Source organism: Podarcis gaigeae (assembly GCF_964106915.1).
Source record: "Podarcis gaigeae genome assembly, chromosome: 4".
In the NCBI taxonomy this organism is placed as follows: domain Eukaryota; kingdom Metazoa; phylum Chordata; class Lepidosauria; order Squamata; family Lacertidae; genus Podarcis; species Podarcis gaigeae.
In genome coordinates, this window is record NC_139677.1 from 90,547,402 (window position 1) to 90,573,170 (window position 25,769).

At 44.7% G+C, this 25,769-nt stretch overlaps 1 protein-coding gene and 2 long non-coding RNA genes across 4 annotated transcripts; 1 reads left to right on the plus strand and 2 right to left on the minus strand.

The window, feature by feature from the left end:
* Positions 1–2,895: 2,895 nt before the first annotated feature.
* On the minus strand, positions 2,896–5,963 carry LOC310843855. The gene is made up of 3 exons (XR_014563703.1): positions 5,403–5,963; positions 4,673–4,740; positions 2,896–3,668 (listed from the first exon to the last, which is right to left on the minus strand). It is a non-coding gene; the product is annotated as an uncharacterized lncRNA (long non-coding RNA).
* A 305-nt stretch (positions 5,964–6,268) lies between these two features.
* On the plus strand, positions 6,269–20,355 carry CWC15 (CWC15 spliceosome associated protein homolog). 2 transcript variants are annotated; one of them, XM_083737422.1, is made up of 7 exons: positions 6,269–6,412; positions 7,732–7,909; positions 9,586–9,698; positions 10,543–10,631; positions 17,117–17,227; positions 19,269–19,387; positions 19,938–20,355. In XM_083737422.1, exons 2-7 carry the CDS (start codon positions 7,779–7,781, stop codon positions 20,065–20,067), a joined length of 693 nt encoding a protein of 230 aa, XP_083593548.1. In that variant the 5' UTR covers positions 6,269–6,412; positions 7,732–7,778; the 3' UTR covers positions 20,068–20,355. The 2 variants fall into 2 exon arrangements, with proteins under 2 accessions (XP_083593548.1, XP_083593549.1); XM_083737423.1 differs by lacking the exon at positions 6,269–6,412 and adding an exon at positions 6,507–6,531.
* Positions 9,646–19,965, minus strand: LOC310843964. Its single transcript, XR_014563832.1, has 3 exons — positions 19,861–19,965; positions 10,353–10,665; positions 9,646–9,761 (listed from the first exon to the last, which is right to left on the minus strand). It is a non-coding gene; the product is annotated as an uncharacterized lncRNA (long non-coding RNA).
* Positions 20,356–25,769: the final 5,414 nt, after the last annotated feature.

A 25,769-nucleotide genomic window follows, 5' to 3' on the forward strand; every position in this document is an offset into this window, starting at 1 on the left:
CAGCCATGTCCTTGCCACCCTGGCTGGGTCGAAAATTTTTGGCAAGCTGGACTTGGCCCAAGCATATCAACAGCTTCCAGTAGATGAGGCCACAGCAGAGGCACAGACAATTGTGACTCACAGAGGAGCGTTCAGGGTAAAGCGGCTGCAATTCGGTGTCAGTGTGGCACCAGGCATATTCCAGAATCTAATGGACTCGCTCCTTAAAGGGATTCCTGGCGTCACCCCCTTCTTCGATGATGTGTTGATTGCCGGGCCCACACCAGAGGAGTTTGAGGACCGCCTCCGCACCGTTCTGCACCGTTTCCAGATGGCGGGTCTCAAGGTGAAGCGGGAAAAATGTCTACTAGGAGTGCCTCAGGTGGACTTTCTGGGATTTATGGTGGACGCAGAAGGGGTCCACCCAACTGGGGACAAGGTACGGGCCATTTGTGATGCCCCAGCACCCAAGAGCAAGACTGAACTTCAGGCCTTCTTGGGACTATTGAACTTTTACCATTCCTTCCTTCCCCACAAAGCGGCGGTAGCGGAGCCCCTACACAGACTCCTGGACAAGCGGGCCCCTTGGGTGTGGGGCCAGCGCCAGGAGGCTGCATTCCAGGCAGTCAAGGACCTGCTTGTCTCAAACTCGGTCTTGGCACACTTCGACGAGAGGCTGCCGGTGGTGCTAGCATGCGACGCCTCGCCCTATGGCATTGGCGCTGTCCTGGGACACCAACTCCCAGATGGAAGAGAGGTACCGGTAGCATACTTTTCCCAGACACTCAACGCAACCGAGCGGAATTACTCGCAAATAGACAAGGAGGGGCTCGCAATCGTGAAGGGAGTAAAAAAATTCCATGATTTCTTGTACGGGCGGCCCTTCACCGTGGTGACTGACCACAAGCCGTTGCTTGGCTTGTTTGCTCCCGAAAAGCAGACCCCCCAAGTGCTGTCTCCTCGTGTCCTCAGGTGGTCAATTTTCCTTGCCAGCTACCAGTATGCACTGATTCACCGCCCGGGGAAGGCGATGGGCCATGCGGACGCCCTCAGCAGGCTACCACTACCAGAAACAGGCCCCGACCCAGCACCTGCACAAGAGGTTATGAGCCTGGAGCTGCTTCCTGACCGCCCCATTCAGGCACAAGAAGTTGCACACCATTCCAAGAAAGATAGGGTCATCTCCCGGGTCCTGGACTGGGTGTGGAGGGGATGGCCCAGCAGCAGTCCTGGGCCAGAATTCGCTGGCTACACAACCCGCAAACATGAACTGTCGGCCCACAAGGGGTGCCTGTTATGGGGAAGCAGGGTTGTTGTTCCCCAGCCCCTCCGCAAAAGGGTCCTCACAGCCCTACATGAGACACACCCAGGGGTATTAAGAATGAAGGCCCTGGCCAGGAGTTATGTGTGGTGGCCAGGGATCGACGGAGAGATAGAGGCCTGGGTCAAACACTGCCAGGCCTGCCAAGAATCCCGCCCAGATCCCCCAAGGGCCCCAGTCCAGTCCTGGGAGTCTGCCCGAGCACCATGGTCACGCCTGCATGTGGACTTCGCTGGCCCCTTTCAGGGGAAAACATTCTTCATAGTGGTGGACTCCTACACCAAATGGCTGGAAGTTGCACTGGTACCGTCCACTTCTACATCCGCAGCCATCCAGGTACTACGCAGGCTCTTTGCAACCCATGGGCTCCCTGACACTCTCGTCTCAGACAATGGGACTGCATTTACGTCAGGAGAATTCCAAACCTTCACAGCACAGAACGCCATCCGCCACATCCGTTCGGCGCCATTCCACCCTGCCACCAATGGCCAAGCAGAACGCATGGTGCGGACCACCAAGGACACCCTTCGCCGCATGACGCAAGGGGATTGGGAGTACCGCCTTGCCACATTCCTCCTAGCACAGCACAGCACCCCCAGCTCAACAACTGGCCGGAGCCCCGCTGAACTACTAATGGGTCGGCGCCTTGCAATCAGATTGGACCGCCTTCACCCCGATAGAGCTCAGGATGAGGTAGTGGTGGGGGAAGGCAGGAACCCCCAGACCTTCAAGGCCCAGGACCCAGTGTACGCAAAGAATTTTGGGGCAGGCCCAGCATGGGTACCTGCCACAGTCACCAGGGTCACTGGCCCCGTGTCGTACGAGGTGCTAACGGATGGGGGGCAATGCTGGCGCCGCCACTGCGACCAGATACGGCGACGATTCCCGGGAGAAAACCAGGAGGAGGAAAGGTCAGAGGAGTCCCAAGGGAACAGCGGGGCAGTGAGGCCCATAGAGCAGGAGGGGGCAGCAGGAGAGGCAGAATCAGTAAATACAGAGAGAACCTGCGAGGCCGAAAGGACACCGGAGCCAGAACCATGACTGAGCGAGCCGGTTGCGCCAGACCAAACAGCCCCATCACAGCCAGCATCCTTGGAACACGAGCCAGAACCTGAACCCCGGACCAGGGAACACCCCAGGCCACAACGCACACGTAGGCCGCCGGCGTACCTCAAGGACTATGAATGCGACCTCCCGGGCAGGACTGGAACTTAGAGGGGAGGGGTGTTATGTACTGAGTTGAATAGGATCCAAACTGCAGCAGTCTGATTGGTCCTAGAACAATAGGATCCAAATTGCAGCAGTCTGATTGGTCCTAGAACAATAGGATTCAGAATGCAGCAGTCTGATTGGTCCTAGAACAATGCAGCAATATGATTGGTTGGCAGGAACCACCCAATCATGCTCCAGATATAAGTGAATCCACAACCTGATTGGCTTACAGTAGAATTCCAGAATTAGCCAATCATGTGCAGCCCATTGTGTAAATAATGTATATAAAGCAGATACTTTGAGGGGACATTGATTCATTCCTCCTCACCACTATGAGCTGAATAAAGAGCATGAAATCACTTTGCGACTCTGAGTATATTTCACAGAGGATACACACAACCAGACACCTTCATCTGCCCCAGCTGTAACAAAACATGTTTCTCCTATATCGGTCTCTACAGCCACAGCAAGCACTGCAACCTTCCAAAAGTTTGACTTCACCCCCAAAGGCACACTCCTCCATTGTCTCCCGAGACAGACAGATGCCAACACGCACCAGCAGGTGGAATATCATCTGGATTCTCTCGTACCAACTGTTCAAATGGTTGCATCTTTGTATCTTATTCTTTAGAAAAAACCCCCCAAAATCTACTGCATTAGAATCCAAGGGAGAGGGGCCTTGGGTGCAAACTTTCTCCAATTTGAATCTCAGTTGCGTGTTCCTTGCTGTTGACTCTAAACGCAGAGCACTGTGTCTGTAGTGCCAGAACATCATCACAACCATCCATTGTTATCTTAAGCCTATTAAATAAATGGTTTTGTTATAGATCACACCCTCTGTGCAAGCCCTAACGTGGAATGAGGTGTTACTTTGATTCTCTTTGCCAGAAGTAAATACTTGGCAACAAATGGGAGATTTAGTATTTTGACATAGCTTTCATATTTACTGTTGAAACAAGTGTCAAATCCCTTCCAACTTTCCACAGAAGGCAAGACTGAGCTTGCATCTTTTGTATCACAAACACGTGTTCAATTCTGGGACAGGTCTGGAAGAGAGACATTGCTGAAAGGGTGGGACTCAAGTTGCAGGTTATGAACTGGACGGACAGCTTCTTTCCTTACCACTCCTCCTCAGAAACATTTCTGCCTGCTCCGTCTACAAGTGGCAAATCAGGAGGAAAAAAGAAAACCTTGATAAGGTCCCCGCCTTCCACTTAGCTATTCCGGTATGCACAGTTGCATATTTTTGCTGGGTGGAAGCATTTGAGAGATGTCAATTTAAAACATGAACTTCAGTAAGTTGGCTGCAGCAAAAACAATACCCACACCTTGATAGACTTGTGGCCCCCTTAATTAACAGAGTAATGTGGCATAAACCTTGGTAGTGCAGATAATAGTCACTTTATCAGAAGCATAACATAAGCTGGTAAATATAGGTATACATGAGAACTAAACGGAGCCCAAAGAAATGGAAGAACTGATAGTAGGAGCATCACGATTCTATGAAGACCCTCAATGCATTGAAATGAAAAGCTTGGATTTTTAATCTAGGGAGCCACTACAGACTTGCTCTACTAAAGAAAAGTCAAAATAAGTAGGAACATCTTACACACTATTGTCTACCCTGACTGGTAGCAGCTGTCTAGGCCACATTCACACTATATATTTTAAATACTATGACACTACTTTAAACATGCATGGCTTCCCCCAAAGAATTCTGGGAGCTGTAGTTTGTTAAGGTGCTGTGAGTTGTTAGAAGACCCCTGTTCCCCTCACAGAGCTGCAAGTAACAGATTTCCCTTTGAAGATTTGTTGTTAAACCACTGTTTAAAGTGTTTTAAATGGTATTGTGGTGCTTTAAAAGTATGTCGTGAATTTGGCCTAGGATTCCGGACCAAGTCTTAGAAATGGCAGGAACTGAACTTGGGGATTTTTGTACAAAAGCACATGCTCTACCAGCCCCACCTAAGCCTTTCGCTCCTTCCCAGTTGGGTCATAGAAACATAGAATTGTAGAGCTGGAAGGAACCCCGGGGGTCATCTTAGCCCAGGGGTGCCCAAACCTTTTTTTCAAAGAGGGCCAGATTTGATGAAGTGAACATGCATGAGGGCCGACCACCACCTTCCAAGGGAGTCCATTCCACTGTTGAACAGATTTTACCTTCAGAAAGTTACTCCTGATGTTTAGCCAGAATCTGCTTTCTTGTCATCAGTTGGTTTGGGACCCGCCTGAAGGGACCCCAAATAAAGACTGAAGTTGCTTCCCAGAATATATACAAATTCAAATACATGGAGATGTGGACTACTCCAGTCTAATCTGAATGGGGGCTGTGAATTTAGCCATGAATTTAAAGTGTTGCAAAATGCTCTGTGATCTTTGGATGAAGGGTGGTATATAAATTTAATTTAATAGCAGTAATAATAATAATTAAAAAAAAACAACAGCTAAATAATACTCAAATGTGGACAAGCCCCTGGTCCCCAGACAGACCTTGTGGTTTGTCTTTACAGGGGTACCTCTGGTTACATACTTAATTTGTTCCAGAGGTCCATTCTTAACCTGAAACTTTTTAACCTGAAGCACCACTTTAGCTAATGGGGCCTCCTGTTGCTGCCCTGCCACTGCCGTGCGATTTCTGTTCTCACCCTGAAGCAAAATTCTTAATCCGAGGTAATATTCATGAGTTAGCAGAGTCTGTAACCTGAAGCGTATGTAACCTCAGGTACCACTGTAACGCCTTACAGCACCTCAGGGATTCTGGTGAGTTCTGCAGCTCCCTGAGGACCTCTCGTGGCTTAACATGACTTTTAGCATTTCAGATATAGATTTTTACAGCTTTCTTTGAACCACTGAACAGGGAAAAAGTGGGATAAAACTTGTTGATTTTTACTGTGAAAAGAAGCTGCTGAGTCACGAAGGTTTGGAAGTGGAAGCCACTGTCCCCGTAGCTCAAGAAAAGCTGTCGGGTCCCTCGAGGTGCCTTGAATGGTGGGACCAGAACAGCTATCCTTCAATCCCGTGAAAAAGAGAAGAAAGGCAAGTGGTTTACGAAGCAAGTCCAAGCACGTGACGGCAGATTATCTTTACGGAGCGGGGTGGGGAAAGAACTCTGCATACACTCAGAAGCCCTTTGCTCTGCTCCAGAAACTGTTCCCTTTCGAGCCTTTCCAGCCTCTCTCCATCACCATGGCAACAGAAACTCACGGGGAGCAATAATCTCACTTCCGACCAGGCGCCGCCCCTTCGTGGGCGGAGCATCCTAAGCAGCGTGACGTAAGCAGACCGTTCCTTTCCCCGACTCCCGCCACTGCGTTGTCCTCGAGGGCGGAAGTCCACGAGTAGCGTGGTAAAAGCGCGCCTCTCCGGAACTTCTGGTTTCCCACTGGCCGCCGCCATTTTGCGCAACGGAAAGGAGAAAAAAAAAAGGAGCGAAGACGTTCTACCTCCATCTCTATGGTATCCTCTATGACGTTTGCGCATTACAGCCTCCCTGAGTCTTGTCTCCAGCCCCACCTCCCTCTTGGATTGCTCTCCATTTCTTCCCACGAGAGATGAGGCGAAAGTTGAAGCCGCGCGCAGCCTAGCCATCGCACGACCATAGACGTGCTTATGCCCAGAGCGACGCGATTTATTTATTTATTTATTTATTTATTTATTTATTTATTTATTTATTTATTTATTTATTTATTTATTTATTTATTTATTTATTTATTTATTTATTTATTTTAACCGGAAACTAGAGCGGCGCGTCTTTCTAGCCTGTTCTAGCCTCTATGTCTTCGTGGTCTGCGCGCGCACCTGCGGCCTTGGGCGCGGTGGCTGCCGGGAGTGCGGAGGTTACGACGGATCTGCCGGCCTAGTGGCCGCGCCGCCCTGGTGCCCGTGAGGAGGGAGCAGCCGGTGAGCCTTTCGGGCGGGGGAAGGGGCGTCTTCGGAGGCACGGAAGCCGCGACAGGGGAGCCTTTGGCGGGGGTCGCAGGAGGGGAGGCCTTAGGTCCTGACTCCTGGGCGGCCCACGGGTGAGAACACAGGGGCCTCGGGCGGGCCTTTGGCCTGGCCCAGCAGGGCTCTCCTGGCGTAGCAGGAGACGCCGGTGGTTTAGGTCGGTTGCCGCGCAGGGAGACCCTGGCTTCGTGTGTTTTTTTAAGAATCAGAATTTGGTTTTCAGTAGCAAAGCCGTCACAGAACGGCCGTTACCGTTTCTTTGTACAAAGATAATCGGGAAAAAGGCGGGTCGCACTAAAAGTGCAGGGGGTTAAAATGCGAAGCATGTCCTTTTGCAGTGCATGACAACGAGGTGCATAGCCTTTCCCTTTTCTTCCGAGGAGTCCTATTCGGAATAAGGGAATTTCCCTTTAAAAGGGGGGAAAGTTGACAGCTATGTCGAGGGGATGGCAGCAAATCAATTTAATGGATTATTCGGTGAATCAATGCAGAATAGTAGGAGCGAATGGAAGAGTATTGCCTCCGTTCCTATGCCGTAATGTAAGGGTAAAGGTAAAGGATTCCTACACGTTAAGTCCAGTCAAAGGTGACTATGGCATTGCGGCGCTCATATCGCTTTTCAGGCCAGTGGAGCCACCGTTTGTCCACAGACAGCTTTCTAGGTCATGACTAAACCGCTTCTGGTGCAATGGGATACCGTGACGGAAACCAGAGCACACGGAATGTAAGGGTAAGGAGGTGGTCTCAATGCCCACCTAGCGTTTTCAAGTGCTCCAAGCAGTGCCCATGTATTATCCAGTTGAATGCCATACAGCAGCCCTGTAAGGTAGGGGCAGCCAACATGGCGCCCTCCAACTGTAGTCCAGTTCTGTGGACTACAACTCCCATCACCTTTTGCTATGTTGGGTAGGGCTGATGGGAGTCCAGCAATATCTAGAGGGCACCCAGTTGGCTAACTTTCGGGTATGTCAGTACCATCACCATCATTACTACAAGAGTGTGGTGTTGAGGTTTATTGCAGAATGGCTTGCTAAAGTCCAAGTAGTGAGGTTATGGTAGAGGTGAGAATTAAGGCAGGGCCTTCCTGATTTGCTGCCTAGGCTCGTAGGACCAAATTGTGCATGGTACTCAATGCGTCATAAGCAGCTATCTTGCTTTTTTTAAAAAATGTAATAGCTGCCGCAGAGGAGTGATTTTATGTGGGACTGCAGTGTGTGGTAATAAGGCTTGCTATGCATGTTGATTTAGATTTGATGCTTTTTTTGCTCTGGCAGGCTCTAGCCTCCATCCATGATGTGCATTTGATCTCACAGTATTAAAGATGACTACTGCAGCTAGACCAACGTTTGAACCTGCAAGAGGAGGGAGAGGGAAAGGAGAAGGTGACTTAAGTCAGCTCTCCAAACAATATTCCAGCCGAGATCTTCCCTCTCATACTAAAATCAAATACAGGTAACAGTTTACGTTTCTTGTGGGGGCTGTTTTCTGCAGTGTTTATTTTGTGTTTAGCAGGGAATAGTTCTTCCTGTCCCTTTGGCAGGTAGGATTTGCTACAGGAAAAAAATTGCAAACTAAAAGTGATTTCATTATTTGTTTTCTTTCTGGCTATCAGCATAGCACAAATGCTGTGCGGGTGGGCAGACAGACAAACTCTTTGTAATTTGTGTGAGCGATTAACTTTTGTTGATGTCTTTGCAAAACTAACTCTGTTGAAAGGGTGGTGAATTGGATACAGATCCTTACCACCCCCACCCTTGCAGACCAGTTTTGACAGGAGGGTGTCAAATGGCTTGTCAATCACTTGACCGCCAGTGACCCATTTTTCTTTATCTGAGCAGTTTGAAGAACTGCATAGGTAGAGGAACAGCACTTTGCAAGACACAGCAATCAGCTGCTCAGTGGTTCCTATAAATTCTACTTTCAGCCAAGCCATATCTTCACCTGCCCTGCACTTGATGTCATATATGGCACCAGGTATATGGGAGGTGGGTTTTGGCTGACCAAAATGGCCCCATGAGCCAAATGGGTCAGCATGCTGAATCTAATTAGGCTTGCAGTCCAGAGGTTTCCCACCACTGTATGGCCATCTCAGAATTCTTGTGGAACTTCACAAATGGGCAATAAGGGCAAAGTATATTCCACAACCAGATGGGTACGAGCATGCAGTTTAAACTAACAACAGGCTCATCATGAGGCCCAGTAAAAAATCTGACTGATTTTTGGCTGCTGTGCTTTTTGGGACCTTTTCCTCAGCTTCCCTATCCCTCATGTGTACTGTGGGGTTATAATGGCACCTGTAATTTGAAGGGATCTGCTTCCAAACCAATGCCGAAAGCTTGCAGTTACTGATAATGTTGGGCAGTGTCATTATCTCCCTACTGTAGAAGTGGGTTGAAGCTGCAAGAATAATAGCTTGCCTAGTACTACTTTGCTAGTTCTGGTACTGGTCCTTAACCTTAAAAGTCAATGGTGGCTGTTGCCCATTGGAAGTGGTAGAGCATAAAGAATGGAGACCAGCAGTGAACAGGGTCGGAGCTGTAGGCAGCCAGAGCTAGCTAAATCTAGGGTTGTCCCCATATTCCTCCCTGCTGAGCAACACTGGGACTGAGGAGGAAGCTGACAGACATTGCCCCCGGACAGGTTATAAGTAATAAAGGGGGCAGGTGGGGATTGGCTAAGGGCACCCTGAGGTTGATGGGGCAATGACTCATTTGCCATAAAACAGCAGCTTTCAAAGCCCAATTCAGCTTGGCATATGGGGTATCTGAAATGCTATCCTTTCCTTCATTCTCTTAGGCCCTTCTCCAGGTCCCTTTGCCTCTTTCCTGTGATGGCTCCTAGCCCTGGAATGCCTTTGCCAGGGAGACTCAGCTGCCACCATATTTTATTTTTTAAAAAAGCTTATTCTCTGTTGTTTTAAGTGTCCAATTATTCTTTTTAAATGTGTCGAGGTGCTCTAGAAGTCTTCAGAGTGGGTTAGTGATTTGTAATAAGTAAAATGATGAGCATTTGGCCGAGGTGATATTTGTTACGAATGTGTCACCTCTCATAGTCACAGCAACTGTAATGCGTCAGCTGTATGTGGATAATTCCTTCCTTTCAGTTTCTGCTCTTGCTTCTTGTTTCAGACAAACCACCCAGGATGCCCCTGAAGAGGTACGCAACCGTGACTTCAGGAGAGAACTGGAGGAGAGGGAGAGAGTTGTCGTGAGGGAAAAGAACAGAGACAGGCCTGCGCGAGGTCTGTGTTGTTTTGGCAGATTATTTTCCCTTTTGGAGAGGTGGTCAGGCTGTGACTTTCAGGCTGCTTGGGAATCACGTTGTGTCTCAAGGACAGTTTCAAGTCATTCAACAAAAGTTAATCCCAGTAGAATAAGCATTTAAACACTTGCTGGGTACCCGTAGGCAGCAAGGAATTGTATGTAGACAATAAGAGTATTTTTTAAAATATTTAAATTTTTTTAAAATTCTAAAATATTTTTAAAATTCAAATGAAAATATTGTATAATTCTTACTATGAGAAAAGTCTGGAAGCAGTTCACATCATTAAAACCTGCATTAAACCTATTTTAAAAAGTGCAAGTATTGGAAGATCAGGAGAGATCCCCTCACCACATAGATCCCTGCCTGGCAAATTTGCTCCTCAGATGGGGTAATGTTAAGGGTACCGTGAGCTTAATAGGAGAAACCGGGCTTTAATTATTGCAGTTTCAGCCAGCTGAGAGCGAATTGCAAAACAAAGCAGTAGAAGAGAGAATTATTATACCCTCCTTGGCTTTTGAGACCTTCTTCCAAAAAGCAAGGATCAAGCCAAGTCTGTCTCCTTAATGTGGGTTTCCCCAGACATCTGAAGGAGTTTGATCCGAGAGTGAGATGATGCCAGGCAGGGTTGTACATGCAACAAATGACTTCATACTGGTTTGTGTTGGCAAAAGATTCATATGATTCTAGTAATTCTATTTTATTTTTGCATTTCGGTTTGCATTAAGCTTAGTGTTGGTGATTCTCTATGTTTCGGTCACACTTTTCTTTTATTGCTGTTGGTCACGCAAGTTCTTATGGTTTTTCCTGTGTTTGCCCCCCAGAGCACACAACGTCCTCTTCTGTGTCTAAGAAACCCCGGCTAGATCAGATCCCTGCAGCTAACCTGGATGCAGATGATCCTTTGACTGACGTATGTATTCTTGGATGTTGGGAAACAGTATTTGCTGGACAGAAAAACAGATGCTTTAAAAATCAGTAGTGAGGTTCTTGTTGGGGCACCAACAAAAGCTTCATCAAAGGAAGCGAAAACAAGTGTTTGCCACTTTAATATTTCCACTCAGCTACATTGGGTGGCTGGATGCATCCTTTTTTTTTGCTTTGACAGAGGTTTCCATCAGCATAACAGGGAGGGAGGTGATTTTTGTTGATTTTCCCCAAGCCCCTGGTGCAGTGGGAAGGGGGAGTTAGTGAAAATCACATCCCTGACCTATTGATGGAAGCTGACAGTGGCTCAAGGTGCTTTTCATCAGCCGAGGAACCCTGATGGGTACAACCCTGCTATCAGAATAGTAGTCCATTAGCAGAACTATGACAGTCTTTCTAATATCAGAGTCTGAAGTGTTGACAAAATTCATTCATTCATCCTTTATTGGCATAATCCTTCTCCCTGCTTAAACCTCAGAAGCACGGGGTGCCTCTCTAGGGCAATAGAGGGGAACCTGTTGCCCAGCTGCAGCTTGTGTCAGCCTCGTCCGCTGGCCGGGCTGATGGGAGCTGAAGCCCAATGACATCTGAGGGCCACAGGTTCCCCACGCCTGCTGCAGGGCCTCTTTGGGATAAGCATGTACAACTTGCGATCAGCTACAGCAAACACAGTCCGGCAGCTGTGCATTGCAAGCCTCCTGGGGCTCCATAAGTCTTCTGACCTGTCTGCCTGTCTAGGACTGTGGAATTCTATGATATATGGGCTGTCAGGCACCTGTTTTGCCCACAGTATTTATCAAGCGATAATTAAGATGAAACTGGGAAAATCCCCAGGCCCAGATGGTCTTACCGCAATACATTACAAAAAATTAGAAGAACCATTATTATCACCTATGAAGACACTCTTAAATAGAATATTAGAAGACGGGAAGATTCCCAACACCTGGAAACAGGCGCACATAGTAGTAATCCCAAAACAAGGACGAAATAAAGAGTTTATAACCAATTATAGACCGATATCATTACTAAACAATGATTACAAGATCTATGCACAAATATTGGCAACAAGATTAAAGACAGTTTTGCAGGATTGTATAAATAAAGAGCAGGCAGGGTTCTTGCCGGGCAGGAAAATGAGTGACAATATAAGAACAGTGATTGATATGATCAAGTATTTAGACATGAAACCAAGTAAGAAGGTAGCCTTTGTTTTTGTGGACGCGGAAAAGGCGTTTGACAAAGTATCATGGAAATTTCTAAAAATATTATTAGACCAGATGGACATGGGAGACCAAATCACAAGAGGGTTAAAAGCAATTTATGAACAACAAGAAGCAAATATAATAATAAATAATGACACGACTGATTATTTTAAAATACAGAAGGGCACCAGGCAAGGGTGCCCACTTTCACCTTTGTTATTCATTTTGGTTTTGGAAATATTAAATCAAGAAATCAGATTGGATCAAGAAATAAATGGAATATCCCTAGGAGAGAAAATATACAAAATAAGGGCATTTGCAGATGATTTAGTTTTAATGGTGGAAAATCCAAAGGAAAGCATAGCAAAGGCTCTAGAAAAAATGGAAAACTTTGGATGGGTATCAGGTTTTGCTTTGAATAAAGAAAAAACGAAACTAATGGTAAAAAACATGGGAGATCAAGAGAAAAAGGAACTGGTAGAAAAATTTGGATTACAAATTGTAAAAAAAGTGAAATATTTAGGCATACAAATAACAATGAAAAATATAAATTTGTTTGAAGATAATTATAAAAAAATTTGGGAAGAAACAAAAAGAGAAATGGAAACTTGGACAAGATTGAAATTAACACTCTGGGGTAGAATTTCGGCTATTAAAATGAATATCTTACCAAAACTTCTGTTCCTTTTTCAAATGAGGTAAAGATGATTGTTTTAAAAAATGGAAAATGGACCTAACAAAGTTTATATGGCAAGGCAAAAAGCCACGGATCAAACATAAATTATTAACTGACATAAAAGAGCGGGGAGGTTTTGGACTCCCAGACCTGAGACTATATTACGATGCAGCATGCTTTACTTGGATCAAGGATTGGATCAAATTGGATAACAGTGACATTTTGGATTTGGAGGGATGGAACAACAGATATGGTTGGCATGCCTATCTAATTTATAACAAAGTGGCAGTCCATAAAGAATTTCTAAGCCACGTAATTAGAAATGCATTATACAAGGTCTGGGTGAGACATAGAAGGTTGTTAGAACCAAAAACCCCATGGTGGGTCTCACCGCTAGAAGTAATATCGGTTAAAAAGAAAAATACTATAGGAAGAATGGCAACTTACCAGCAGCTCCTAAAGGAAGAACAGGGCCAATTAAAACTAAGACCATACGATGAGGTGACCCAATACTGTACCACATGGTTACAATATCACCAAATTGCACAAATATTCAACCAGGATAAAGTAATAGGATTTGAAAAAGAAGAATCAAAATTACAAAAAGTATTATTACAAAACTCAAAAAAAAATATATCCAAAATGTATAATTTATTATTAGAATGGGAATTAAAGGATGAAGAAGTAAAAGAAGTTATGATCAAATGGGCATGTGATATAGGATATGTAATTCGGCTGGACCAATGGGAGCAATTATGGAAATATGACATCAAATTCACAGCATGTTATACAATACGAGAAAATTTTATGAAAATGGTGTACCAATGGTACTTAACTCCAGTAAAATTGGCTAAAATTTACAAATTAAAATCGAATACCTGTTGGAGATGTAAAAAAGAAATAGGAACAATGTTTCACATGTGGTGGGAATGCCGACCTATTAAACAATTCTGGAATGAAATCTATGAAGAACTCAAAAAGATGTTTAAAATATCTTTTAGTAAAAAACCGGAGGCATTCCTTTTAGGTTTAATTACAAATGATATCCCCAAAAATCAAAGGAAAGTATTCCTCTATGCAACAACAGCTGCCAGGATGCTTATAGCTAAAAACTGGAAAGGCAGAAAAATTCCATCAGTGAAAGATTGGCAAATTAAATTTTGTGAATACATAAATCTGGCAAGACTCACAGCTTGCATAAGGGGACAATCGGACCAGAAATTATTAAAAGAATGGGGTTGTGCTAAAGAGTATATGAAAAAACATTGTTCTGGAGTTAGTATATTGGTATGTAATGAATGATGCTTTACAGGGTTAAAGAATAAGAAAAATGGTGTAAAAAAGCACAAAGATGGAAGTAATCTAATTAGACACAACAATACAGTAAGAGTAATTTTTTTGAGGTCTTAGAACAAAGGAAGGAAGTCAATTTGTGTTTATGTATGTAATGACATGGTTTTGTTCTGTAGATGTGTGCTTTTTCGTTTTTGTTTAGTTTAATTTTGTTTCCTTTGCCCTTTTTTTCTTTTCCTTTTCCTTTTCTGTTATATATATATATACACACACACACACACACATATATACATATATATGTGTGTGTATATATATATATATGTGTGTGTATATATATATATATATATATATGCTTTCGTAGATTTTCACGGGTACAGGAATGCAGGTTTTGGTGTCCTCGGGTGTCTTCCCGTGTAAAAGTTGGGGTGTCTAGGCGACGTTTCGACGAGGTCTCACTCGTCATCTTCAGGCTGGTGCTTTCGGCTTCTTGTTACTGGAACAGAGCGGGATCTCAATGTTTGAGTTCCTATAAATACTGTAGAGGGGGTGTGGTGTCTAGCCTCCAATGTTCTGGGCAGAGAGGAAGTTCCCAGGCTAGTGTGCCTTTTCTTCTTTTGTTCCTTAATTACTTGAGAGATACCTTGAGTGATTTCTTGAGTGATATCCTGAGTACCACTTAGGTGGGTCATTAGGTGTGGATTAGTTGCTAAAGTCTTTGTGTCTTGACCTCTTGAACTTTGTGAAGAGTTTTCCTGAGAAGATGGCTGTATTGCACTTAGTTGTGCTTTGGCTTGGCTTCGTGTATAGGGGCGAGCTGTGGTTTTGTGGCTTGTGTCAGCCAGATCTGTGTAGGGATTGCAGGGGGGTGCAGCATCCGGAGGTGCCACCATGGACTGGCTACTGGATGGTGTCAGTAATTCATCTGTGGAGAGGGTCTGGGTTTGGGTCTGGTGTGGTTGATTGGTGTTGGCGTTCTGTGTGCAAAATTAATTTTGCAGATTCCAAATTGCTCTTTAACACGGAACATCACCACAAGAGAATAATCATGGAAGCCATCGAGATAGAGAAACACCCTCACAACATGAACAAGCGTGACGACACATCCCGCTTGCCAGACATCTGGAAATTAGCCCTCCCCACAAAAACTGACACCAGATCCAGAGGCACACAGAACGCCAACACCAATCAACCACACCAGACCCAAACCCAGACCCTCTCCACAGATGAATTACTGACACCATCCAGTAGCCAGTCCATGGTGGCACCTCCGGATGCTGCACCCCCCTGCAATCCCTACACAGATCTGGCTGACACAAGCCACAAAACCACAGCTCGCCCCTATACACGAAGCCAAGCCAAAGCACAACTAAGTGCAATACAGCCATCTTCTCAGGAAAACTCTTCACAAAGTTCAAGAGGTCAAGACACAAAGACTTTAGCAACTAATCCACACCTAATGACCCACCTAAGTGGTACTCAGGATATCACTCAAGAAATCACTCAAGGTATCTCTCAAGTAATTAAGGAACAAAAGAAGAAAAGGCACACTAGCCTGGGAACTTCCTCTCTGCCCAGAACATTGGAGGCTAGACACCACACCCCCTCTACAGTATTTATAGGAACTCAAACATTGAGATCCCGCTCTGTTCCAGTAACAAGAAGCCGAAAGCACCAGCCTGAAGATGACGAGTGAGACCTCGTCGAAACGTCGCCTAGACACCCCAACTTTTACACGGGAAGACACCCGAGGACACCAAAACCTGCATATATATATATATATATATTTATATATATATATATATATATATATATATATGCTTTCGTAGATTTTCACGGGTACAGGAATGCAGGTTTTGGTGTCCTCGGGTGTCTTCCCGTGTAAAAGTTGGGGTGTCTAGGCGACGTTTCGACGAGGTCTCACTCGTCATCTTCAGGCTGGTGCTTTCGGCTCTTTAACACGGAACATCACCACAAGAGAATAATCATGGAAGCCATCGAGATAGAGAAACACCCTCACAACATGAACAAGCGTGACGACACATCCCGCTTGCCAGACATCTGGAAATTAGCCCTCCCCACAAAAACTGACACCAGATCCAGAGGCACACAGAACGCCAACACCAATCAACCACACCAGACCCAAACCCAGACCCTCTCCACAGATGAATTACTGACACCATCCAGTAGCCAATCCATGGTGGCACCTCCGGATGCTGCACCCCCCTGCAATCCCTACACAGATCTGGCTGACACAAGCCACAAAACCACAGCTCGCCCCTATACACGAAGCCAAGCCAAAGCACAACTAAGTGCAATACAGCCATCTTCTCAGGAAAACTCTTCACAAAGTTCAAGAGGTCAAGACACAAAGACTTTAGCAACTAATCCACACCTAATGACCCACCTAAGTGGTACTCAGGATATCACTCAAGAAATCACTCAAGGTATCTCTCAAGTAATTAAGGAACAAAAGAAGAAAAGGCACACTAGCCTGGGAACTTCCTCTCTGCCCAGAACATTGGAGGCTAGACACCACACCCCCTCTACAGTATTTATAGGAACTCAAACATTGAGATCCCGCTCTGTTCCAGTAACAAGAAGCCGAAAGCACCAGCCTGAAGATGACGAGTGAGACCTCGTCGAAACGTCGCCTAGACACCCCAACTTTTACACGGGAAGACACCCGAGGACACCAAAACCTGCATATATATATATATATATATATATATATATATGTATGTGTGTGTGTATGTTCCGGGGATTTTGTCTGTATAGTACTATTTTGGATTCAATGTTTGAAATTTTTGTTATGATTCTGCATTGAAAATAAAAAAATTTCAAAAAAAAAAAAGGCCTGAATTTTAGAGGAACAGTCACTTCATTTTAAAATGGTACAGTCATATGGATGTAGAGAAGAGAGGATGATTTTTATACTGTCAATTTTGAGGAAACTGACAAGATGCGCTGAACCCAAATTGTTTTGATGGAGCATTTTGTCATACTGAGATTGGCTAGTAAGCTTAGGCAACACAGGCCAAGCTTGAAGCACTGCGGTTGGTGTGCTTAAACTTAAAACCTTGCATGCCGTGCACATGGCAGTATATTGGCACATCGCATGGGCCTTCAAAAATTGCAGAGTGCAAAAATGTCTGTGTAGGACGTTCATGTGGAGGTTCACCTGATCTGTTGTGTTGGAAATAGGATGCCGTTGTCTGTAACGCTATGCACAAAGTTCTGCCTAAATTTCCACGGTGGGTAGGAGATGGGACAGTGTTTGCTAAAACTTTGCTGCATCTGTAGGAGGAGGATGAAGATGAGGACTATGACGAAGAGAGTGACGACGACACAGCTGCTCTTTTAGCTGAGCTAGAAAAGATCAAGAAGGAGCGGGCTGAGGAGCAGGCCCGAAAGGTAAGCATCTTTTAATTCTTATTATAAAAGCTGCCATAGGCAGGTCATTGGCCCATTTAACCTGTAGAGGTCTCTGCTAGCTCCAATGCCTGGATCCTTTGAAGCAGACACAATGTAGGGACCTAATCTGGAGCTTTCTGCAAGCCAGGTGTTTCTGCAGCCATTACGCTGCTAATGACTTGTATATCTAGCTTTCAAAGTGTGTGTGTGTGTGTGTGTGTGTGTGTGTGTGTGTGTGTGAAATCCCTGCCTGAAGACTTCAAAGTAATTAGCCTTTCGAGCAACAAAAAACATTAATGGACACACGCTGTACGTGATTTTGTTATGTCAGAAATAGTTTTAACGACCCCCGTCCCTTTGTAGGTAATCCACTGATCTCCAAAGTGAAGTCTTAGCCCTGGTTACTTTACATCAGAGCAGAATGGTGCTGCTGTGTAGCTTCAGGGGAGAACCTCCAGCCCTCAGGCCAAATGGATTGGAAGCCACAGAGTGAACATTCTGTTGTTTCTTGCCAAGCCTATACTATACTATAGCTGATCCTTCCGCAAAGCAGGTCTTGCTCTGTTCTTGCAGCAAGCCCTGCAGGGAAACACTTCCTTTCCCTGTGCAGTTTAAACCACATTGGCAAAAGGAACGTTCTGTTCCTTTGCAAACGACTTTAATTCAAGCCAAGGAAAAAAGGAAAACTCTTCATCTGATGTCATGGTGACACCAGGTGATTGACAGATGGGCAGCTCCCACCCACCTTCCCAAGTGTCCCATGGCGGCTGGGGGATGTCAGAATCCAGTTTTCTACCCCCGCTGTATAAAAATCCTACAGAAAACAGTTTCCAGAAATGACTGTTTGTGTTAGGAAAATGTTGGAATGAAGTTATATGGCTTTAGCAGAAATGTTATAAGGAATTAAGTACAAATAGATTGTTAATGCATTAAAGGGAAAAATAAGGTTAGAATATGTTAAGATAAATTACAGGACAGAAAACAGAGGAAGATGGAAAGGAATTGCTGAAACAGTTAACTGAAGTGGAATACAAAAAGGGAGGTGTGAGGAGGTCCCTGAAACAAGTGAATGAAAGATAAGATTTTGAAATTATTGGATGTGTTTTTAATTGTTTGTTTTGTTAATTCAGTGTTTTGTGTAGTGTTTTTGTCTTTGTAATGTATTGTATTGTCTTGTTTAATTTTCTTTCTTTAAACTGTTAATAAATATTATTAAAAAAACACAGAAATGACTGTTTGATGCCACTAGAGGCCAGCAGAAGCTGTTTAAGATTGAGAACCCTATGCAGCTGCCTTTTGGTTTTCATTATCGCATTAATAGTTCTGTTTCCCTTGCCAACTCTAGTTATCCCTTTCAATATTTCAAACTGCCTTAAACATTGCTCTCCAATATTATTTTAAGTAGGAGTTGAACCTGGTACACTTCTGCATGTGGCCCCTCTAGAATGCTCTGCTGGTCCTGAATCTGTTAATGCAGAAGATCTGCCATATATATTTAAGCCCTGGCTTGGTCGCCATGGGCAACAAGGAACTGCATGTAGGAAGATGCACAGGTTTCCATACAGACAAACAAACCAGGCTTGTGGGTGAGAGATGTCTAGCTTTCTGGACTCAGTGCCCTCTTTGATGTGCAGAGTGATACCACCTCCATTACAGCCTTCCCTGCCCTTCCTAGAGAATTCATATCAAGAGATAACCATGCCCTGCTGTGGGGAAATCTGAAGATCAGCCCTCCATTGTTTTGACTTTATTGTTCCAAGCTGAGGGGAATACATAAAGCCAAAACCCCAGAGCAGTTTCGTGCTGCACACCGAGCCAATATTTGCCGTGTGTTTGTTTTCAGCACTGTAATGGTGACAGCTGCCTTTAATTCAAAACCAGGTACTGCAAGAAGGAAAAACAGAAAAGAGAAACCTAAATAGACTGGACAAGATGGTTGGGAATTTTATGAGGCCAAGTCCCCAGCTTCCTCAAAATCAGGTGGAACAGAAAATAGGGTCTATGTTATAGTTCACGGACCATCTTTTTCTCACCTTGCCAGGAACTAGAGCAGAAAGCTGAAGAGGAGAGGATACGGATGGAGAACATCCTGAGTGGGAACCCTTTGTTGAACCTCACTGGTCCAGTTCAGCCTCAGGCAAACTTCAAAGTGAAGAGGAGGTATGGAGGTGCTTGCTTTACATAGGGATGTCCACCTAAATTACTTGTTCCCAACTTCTCCACAATTTCACAGTTCCAGAATATTTTTAATGAATGTTAATTGTATGCTTAGGTTTATTTTTTGGTTGCTGTTTTTTTAACGTCGTTAATATTGTCTTATAGTTTATGAATGCTGTAGTACTTTGTGAATCCTATAATGTGATTTCCCCCCCCAATAGTGCTGTTTTTCTCATTTATTTTAATAGTGTTTTATGAATTGTAATGGTTTTACTGATTATTTGTTAATTGTTCTATATGATTTGTGATGTACTATTATGTTGTTATTTATTGTTTGTAAGCCCCTTGTGATTCATGTGAATAAAAATCAGCATAGATATGTAATGAATCACATCAAGTCCAGTGCACAGCCCCACAAATCACTGCTGGCTGTGGCTGGTGGATATTGCACTATAGCATGGATTAACGCTCCTTACCTTTTGTCTTCTTGTGATGTCACACATTTTCTCTTTAATTTTTACGGTTAACATATTTTGCTTCTTCCTGTATTTAGATGGGACGATGACGTGGTCTTCAAGAACTGTGCGAAGGGAGTCGATGAGATGAAAAAGGACAAAAGATTCGTCAATGACACGCTGCGGTCTGAATTTCACAAAAAGTTCATGGAGAAATACATCAAGTAGTACTTTTCCTTTTTTTCATTTTGAATATGCTATGTCACTGATGGACTAAATGGAGCAAGCCTTTTCCTTCTGAAAAACGTGGTTAAAGTGAAAATCTGGCAAGAAGTAGCAGTTCTCCAAGGTCGCCGCTACCCTTTTAACATAAAATGACGCTGTCTCTGGAATACTTCCTTGTTTACTTTGTTTTAGCTCTGGCAGCTAATTTCCCAGAAATGTTTCATTTTGTTGCTATGAAATTACTTTCTGTAAATGTTTTGAAAATGGTGTACAATAAACCCTTCGCTCTAATGGCTGTGTCTTATATTCAACCTGCAATAGCAGCTTACCTGTTCTGGATGAGGCCGCACACCCGCCTTAGGCAACGTGGCTGACCTCTGGCTCTCCAGGTGTTGTGCAGTGCCCATCATCCCCAAATAATTGAAGCTGATTGGAGGCCTTTTTTCATGCCTAATTTGATTGGGTCTGGGGGGGGCGGCAAAGACCTCAGGCTACGTGTGCACCCATGGGTGCCGTGTTGCTGGCCCATGTTTTAAGTATAGCATACTTGAAGTGCTTTAAGCATTCCAAACTAAATTCCATGTAGTCCGCTTACCTTTAATGGCAGGTGGTGTTGATGGCTTGGCAACGGCCACGTCAGTGGAATTGCAGACCTGCCTGCAGATTGGCCAATTGCAGGCAGGCATAGGTGTGGGAGTTCCCCAGGGGGCAGTCCCAACTTGGGTCCGCTCTCATGTGGCCTACCCAGCTCTCTCCTAAGTTTTTTAACTAGGTGTGATCAGATTAGTGTTGATAAAAGTAATGGGTGTCAGTGGAAACCCCCTCCTTTGCAGCCAGTGCTGAAACACCAGCTTGAAACTATTTTGGAATAGGTTTTTAATTTAATAATAGGCTAATGCCTTGATATGAAGAAGATATAATAAACAGTATTATATCTTCAGTATATAGCTCAGTATTTTGGTATATTAAGCAGCAAAGAATCTGCCTTGCTCTATCCCCCAATAAATCTGATGGGGATTCAGTGAATCTTCAGATGAAGGGCGATATATAAATAATAATTAATAATAATGACAATACATAATAATGTATATCTCATAATGTATATCTCATAAGTGGGCTTCCCTGACCTCTTTCAGCCTGTTAGGCATTTTAGTGCATGAAACTTGTTCTGGGAACATTAATGTGAAGCTGAGAAAGTATTTTTTGCTCCAGATAGGAAAACATGATTTTAAAAATCCCTATTGAGGAAAATTTGATGAAGAAAATAACTCAGCAATGGATGTGAACGCTGTTCTTACAATATGTATTCCAGTGGGACTTTTGACAGATAACGCCAGCATCCTTTTTGTGCCTTATTTAATAGTGTCTTCAGCAAGCCCAGCTCTAAGCTCCTATTGCAATTAATGTAATGCACTGTAATCCTCTCTTTCCAATGTTTTCCATTCCTAATCCGTGGGCTCCCACTTTGTGCTTCACTGGGTTATAAAAAATGGTGGTCTCGGCTTAGCAGCAGAGCCCGTACTCTTCCTTCACTGCCTACAAACCACATTGCAAGTCCCCTGCTACTTCACACACTGTGTAATTCTCTACCCCGGCTCTATGTGCAGGTGGAAGAGCCATCAGAACAGTCTGAAGCTGCTCCAAAGAGAGGTAACATACCAAGCACTAGGGTATGTATTTGTAGAGAAGAGAGTCATTGAAACAGGAGCTGTGAGCGAGGCAACGGTCGCAGGTTTAAATCCCATATTCTAATTCCAAAGTTTATGTAGAAGTACAAGTAAGGAGGAGATATTAGCAGGCTCAAAGTAAGCCAAATGTTGCAGAAGTACAAAAATTTTTAGGGAGGAGGAATTAAGCGGGGGAGATGCCCCAAAAACAGCTAAACGATGTTTCCCATTGAATGCCAGCTGACTGCAGAGAGCAAGCAAACTGAAAACCAGGGTGGGGCAGGGAAAAGTAATGGAATACAGTGACTGGGGGATGGGGAATGTACAGAGGAAGAGGGAGACCAAGGATTATAAAATCCATATCAAAGCAATGCCTGTATTAAAGGTAAAGGGACCCCTGACCATTAGGTCCAGTCGTGGCCGACTCTGGGGTTGCGGCGCTCATCTCGCTTTATTGGCCGCGGGAGCTGGCGTACAGCTTCCAGGTCATGTGGCCAGCATGACTAAGCTGCTTCTGGCGAACCAGAGCAGTGCACGGAAACGCCGTTTACCTTCCCGCCGGAGCAGTACCTATTTATCTACTTGCACTTTGACGTGCTTTCGAACTGCTAGGTTGGCAGGAGCAGGGACTGAGCAACGGGAGCTCACCCCGTGGCGGGGATTCGAACCGCCAACCTTCTGATCGGCAAGCCCTAGGCTCTGTGATTTAACCCACAGTGCCACCCGCATCCCTAATGCCTGTATTAGGCCAGCACAATATCACAAAAACCCCCTGCAAGGTGTTGAGTTCTCCATAACTCTTCATCAGACTCAAGATGGTAAAAGAACTCAGCCATTCACTCGTTCTGTGAACAATTCACCAGGATCCTGTGCATGGCAGATATCAGATGCTAGCATGTCTCCCCTTACTTAAAGTGGTCTTAGCTGGTGACCAGTTGGCACCAGTGGGGTGGAGGACACAGAGAACAACCAAAGTTGAAGCCTGAGCCAATGACAGGCAGAGCCAACAAATTCTAGTTTTGTTCTCATCTTCTTCCCTGCAAGGGGAAACATTGAAGTGGAGGAAGAGTTAGCCAACGGACCCTGCAGCTGGACTGGTTGTAAGGAAGGAAGTAGGGTGGGGGCTGGCTGAGAGCAGACCGAGGCTGGTAGAGCAGGGCCCCATACTGCCTCCACTCGCTGCTTAAAAATAAGTCCCACTGATTCCAATAGAATCTTCCCTGGAAAGCTGCTTAGATTTAAGGCAAGAGAGAATGGCTCTCTGCGACTGCTCAACCATAAACTGTTTGGCCAAGAGAGAAGAAGGTTAATAACACACTTAAAACCTCAAGAAAAACAGCCTGCTGGATGCTTTTTCCATCTCTCTTCTTTCCTCCACCCCCACCCCTCTCTCTTTTGGCAACCCAACCCTCCCATTCATCACTTGGGCTGCTGGCTTGAGTCCTGTTTGGGAAATTCCAGAGGAATAGCACTTTCTCAAACTCGCTATAAGGCGAGAGGGATTGTGCATTTTCCCTCTGGAATGTCGGCTGCCTCTCTTTCTCATGGTCTTTTGGCTCTGAATAGCAAATCCCGGAGAGCTTCCATCCTGACCCCTGTCATTATTTGCACAGGCCAGAGGAAGAGACACTGAAACAAAATCCCTATAGAAGAGCAGAAAACCGGGACTTCTGGCAGTTTCTCACACATTTTTATTAGCTTGGAGAAGCGGGAGGGAGAAGTGCTCTTTGCTATAACCTCAGCAAGCAGGAATAACGCTCAACAAGAGCTCAACTATGTCCCAGGTCATAAGTTCCATTAGAGTTGCAATATATCAGAAACTTGCTAAGGTATTATTGCTAGCTAAGGTATTAATACCTTAGCAAGAAACTTGCTAAGGTATTAAACTAAACCAGTGCTACTCAAAAGTGGAGGACCGTGGACCAATTGATGCCAGTCTGCGAGGCGTTGACTGCTGGTTCCCAGTAACTCCACCACAAGCCATGTTGGGTGGGACGCTTCAGGGGCCAAATCTGGTCCTGATCCCTGGCACAATGGGAGAAGAAACTGTCATTCCGCCACTTCAGATAGTTTGAGAAGTGCTGGCCTCAGCCTGATGGATGGGGAGTCTGTGGACTACAACTCCCATCAGTCAGCACGGTCAGGGACAGTGGGAGCTGTAGTCCAACAACTTCTGGGTGGCCTCAGAGTTACCTACGCCTGCAAATGTCCCTCCCTGCGGTCCCTGCTTCTGAGTGGATCCTGGAAAGCCCCGCTTTTCCTTAGGATGTCCCTATTTTCATTGGAGAAATGTTGAAGTGTATGGAGTTTTGCGACCGCCTGAGCCAAAGAGATAAATAACTATGCAACCTTTAGACCAGTGTTTCCCAACCTTGTGCCTCCAGATGTTTTTGGCCTACAACTCCCATCATCCCTAGCTAGCAAGACCAGTGGTCAGGGATGATGGGAGTTGTAGGCCAAAAACATCTGGAGGCACAAGGTTGGGAAACACTGCTTTAGACAAACTATGCAGCCTTTAGACAACTCTGAAAGAAATCTGAAGGCAGCCTGTTTTGGGAAGTTTTCTTTAAAATGTTTTGTTATGTTTTTATATATGTTGGAAGCTGACCAGAGTGGCTGGGGCAACCCAATCAGATGGACGGGGTCTAACTAATAAAATTACTACTACTACTACTACTACTACTACTACTACTACTACTATGGAATAGGACATCCCTATTTTCATTGGAGAAATGTTGGAGGGTATGCACCTGCCTTAAGACTGGAGAAATAAGAAAATGAGAAAAACCAAAATTAACAGAGTGCCTCATCCTTATCCTTCAATCAGGCTGATTTCTCTGAGTGACTGTGGCCTTGTAGTGGATAAGGGGCCGGGGTTCTAATGTATACTTCAGCCACAAAACCTATTCATGGATAAATCATGGATAAACTATAGATTACACCAACCATTCCCGGTCCCATGGTTGCTGAATACCATTAATGTGGGGGTTGGTTGGGGGGCTGTTCCAGGGGCAGTAGCAGCAGGTGTGGGGTTTTAACCATTTCTCTGCCTGTTGCCACTTTCCCCTCCTCACAACTCCTTCTTTGCCTTGGCTGTCCCCCCACAACAGACCCTGAGAGCAGAAATCAGCTCAGCTGAGGAGAAAACAACTGTGGGAGGCATTAGGGGTTAGAGAAGGGAGATTTATGCAACCCTTTTGTGTTGGTTTTGACATCTCCTGTGGAAAGGTCCCCACTCTTCCCTGAAGTACGAATGAATGCAACTGTCCATTTCAGTTCATGGGCGTTTCTCATTTATTACATTCGGTTCTCCAAATTTCTGCATAAATTTGTGGGTTTTTCCAAGCACTCATGAAAATTTTAGTGCCAATTTCCCCTAGTATACACACATTTTTGTGTGCTACTTTGTCTAATATGCATATTATTGAGGTTTTAAACACTGTATGTACACACACACACAACACTGCATGGATGGATAGATAGATAGATAGATAGATAGATAGATAGATAGATAGATAGATAGATGATAGATAGATAGATGATAAATGTTTTTGCATTTGCATTAAAAAAATAAAATGCATTTTATATGTTATTTTCTATATAATGTATTTTCCTGTGCATTTTTGTAAACATCTTTGCATCACAAGTTTTGGAGAAGCGCAATTTTCATAGGACAGTTGGTTCTTTTGGTTCTTTTTGTGTTGGCAAAGGCAAATTAGGTAGGTTTGTACTAAAATCCCTTACTAAACTGAGTTTATCCCCCACCCCCACCCGTACCCTGAAGTAACACGTAGTTCTCCTTGAGTGGCTTAAATTTTCATCTTTGAAAACATCTGTGAGTGGCTACAACCCCGCACTAAATTGGGACGGGGCTGTTGTGTGGGGGGCACAGCTGCTTTTAGAAAAAAAGAGGAACTACAGTGGAAGCTCCTGACACAGTACTCCAAAACTGCATGTAATTTAGCCCAAAATTTTACCTCAAAGAGAGTTGCGAATATAAAGTGAGCTAATCTGGTTTCGCTCCTGGAGATCTTGGAG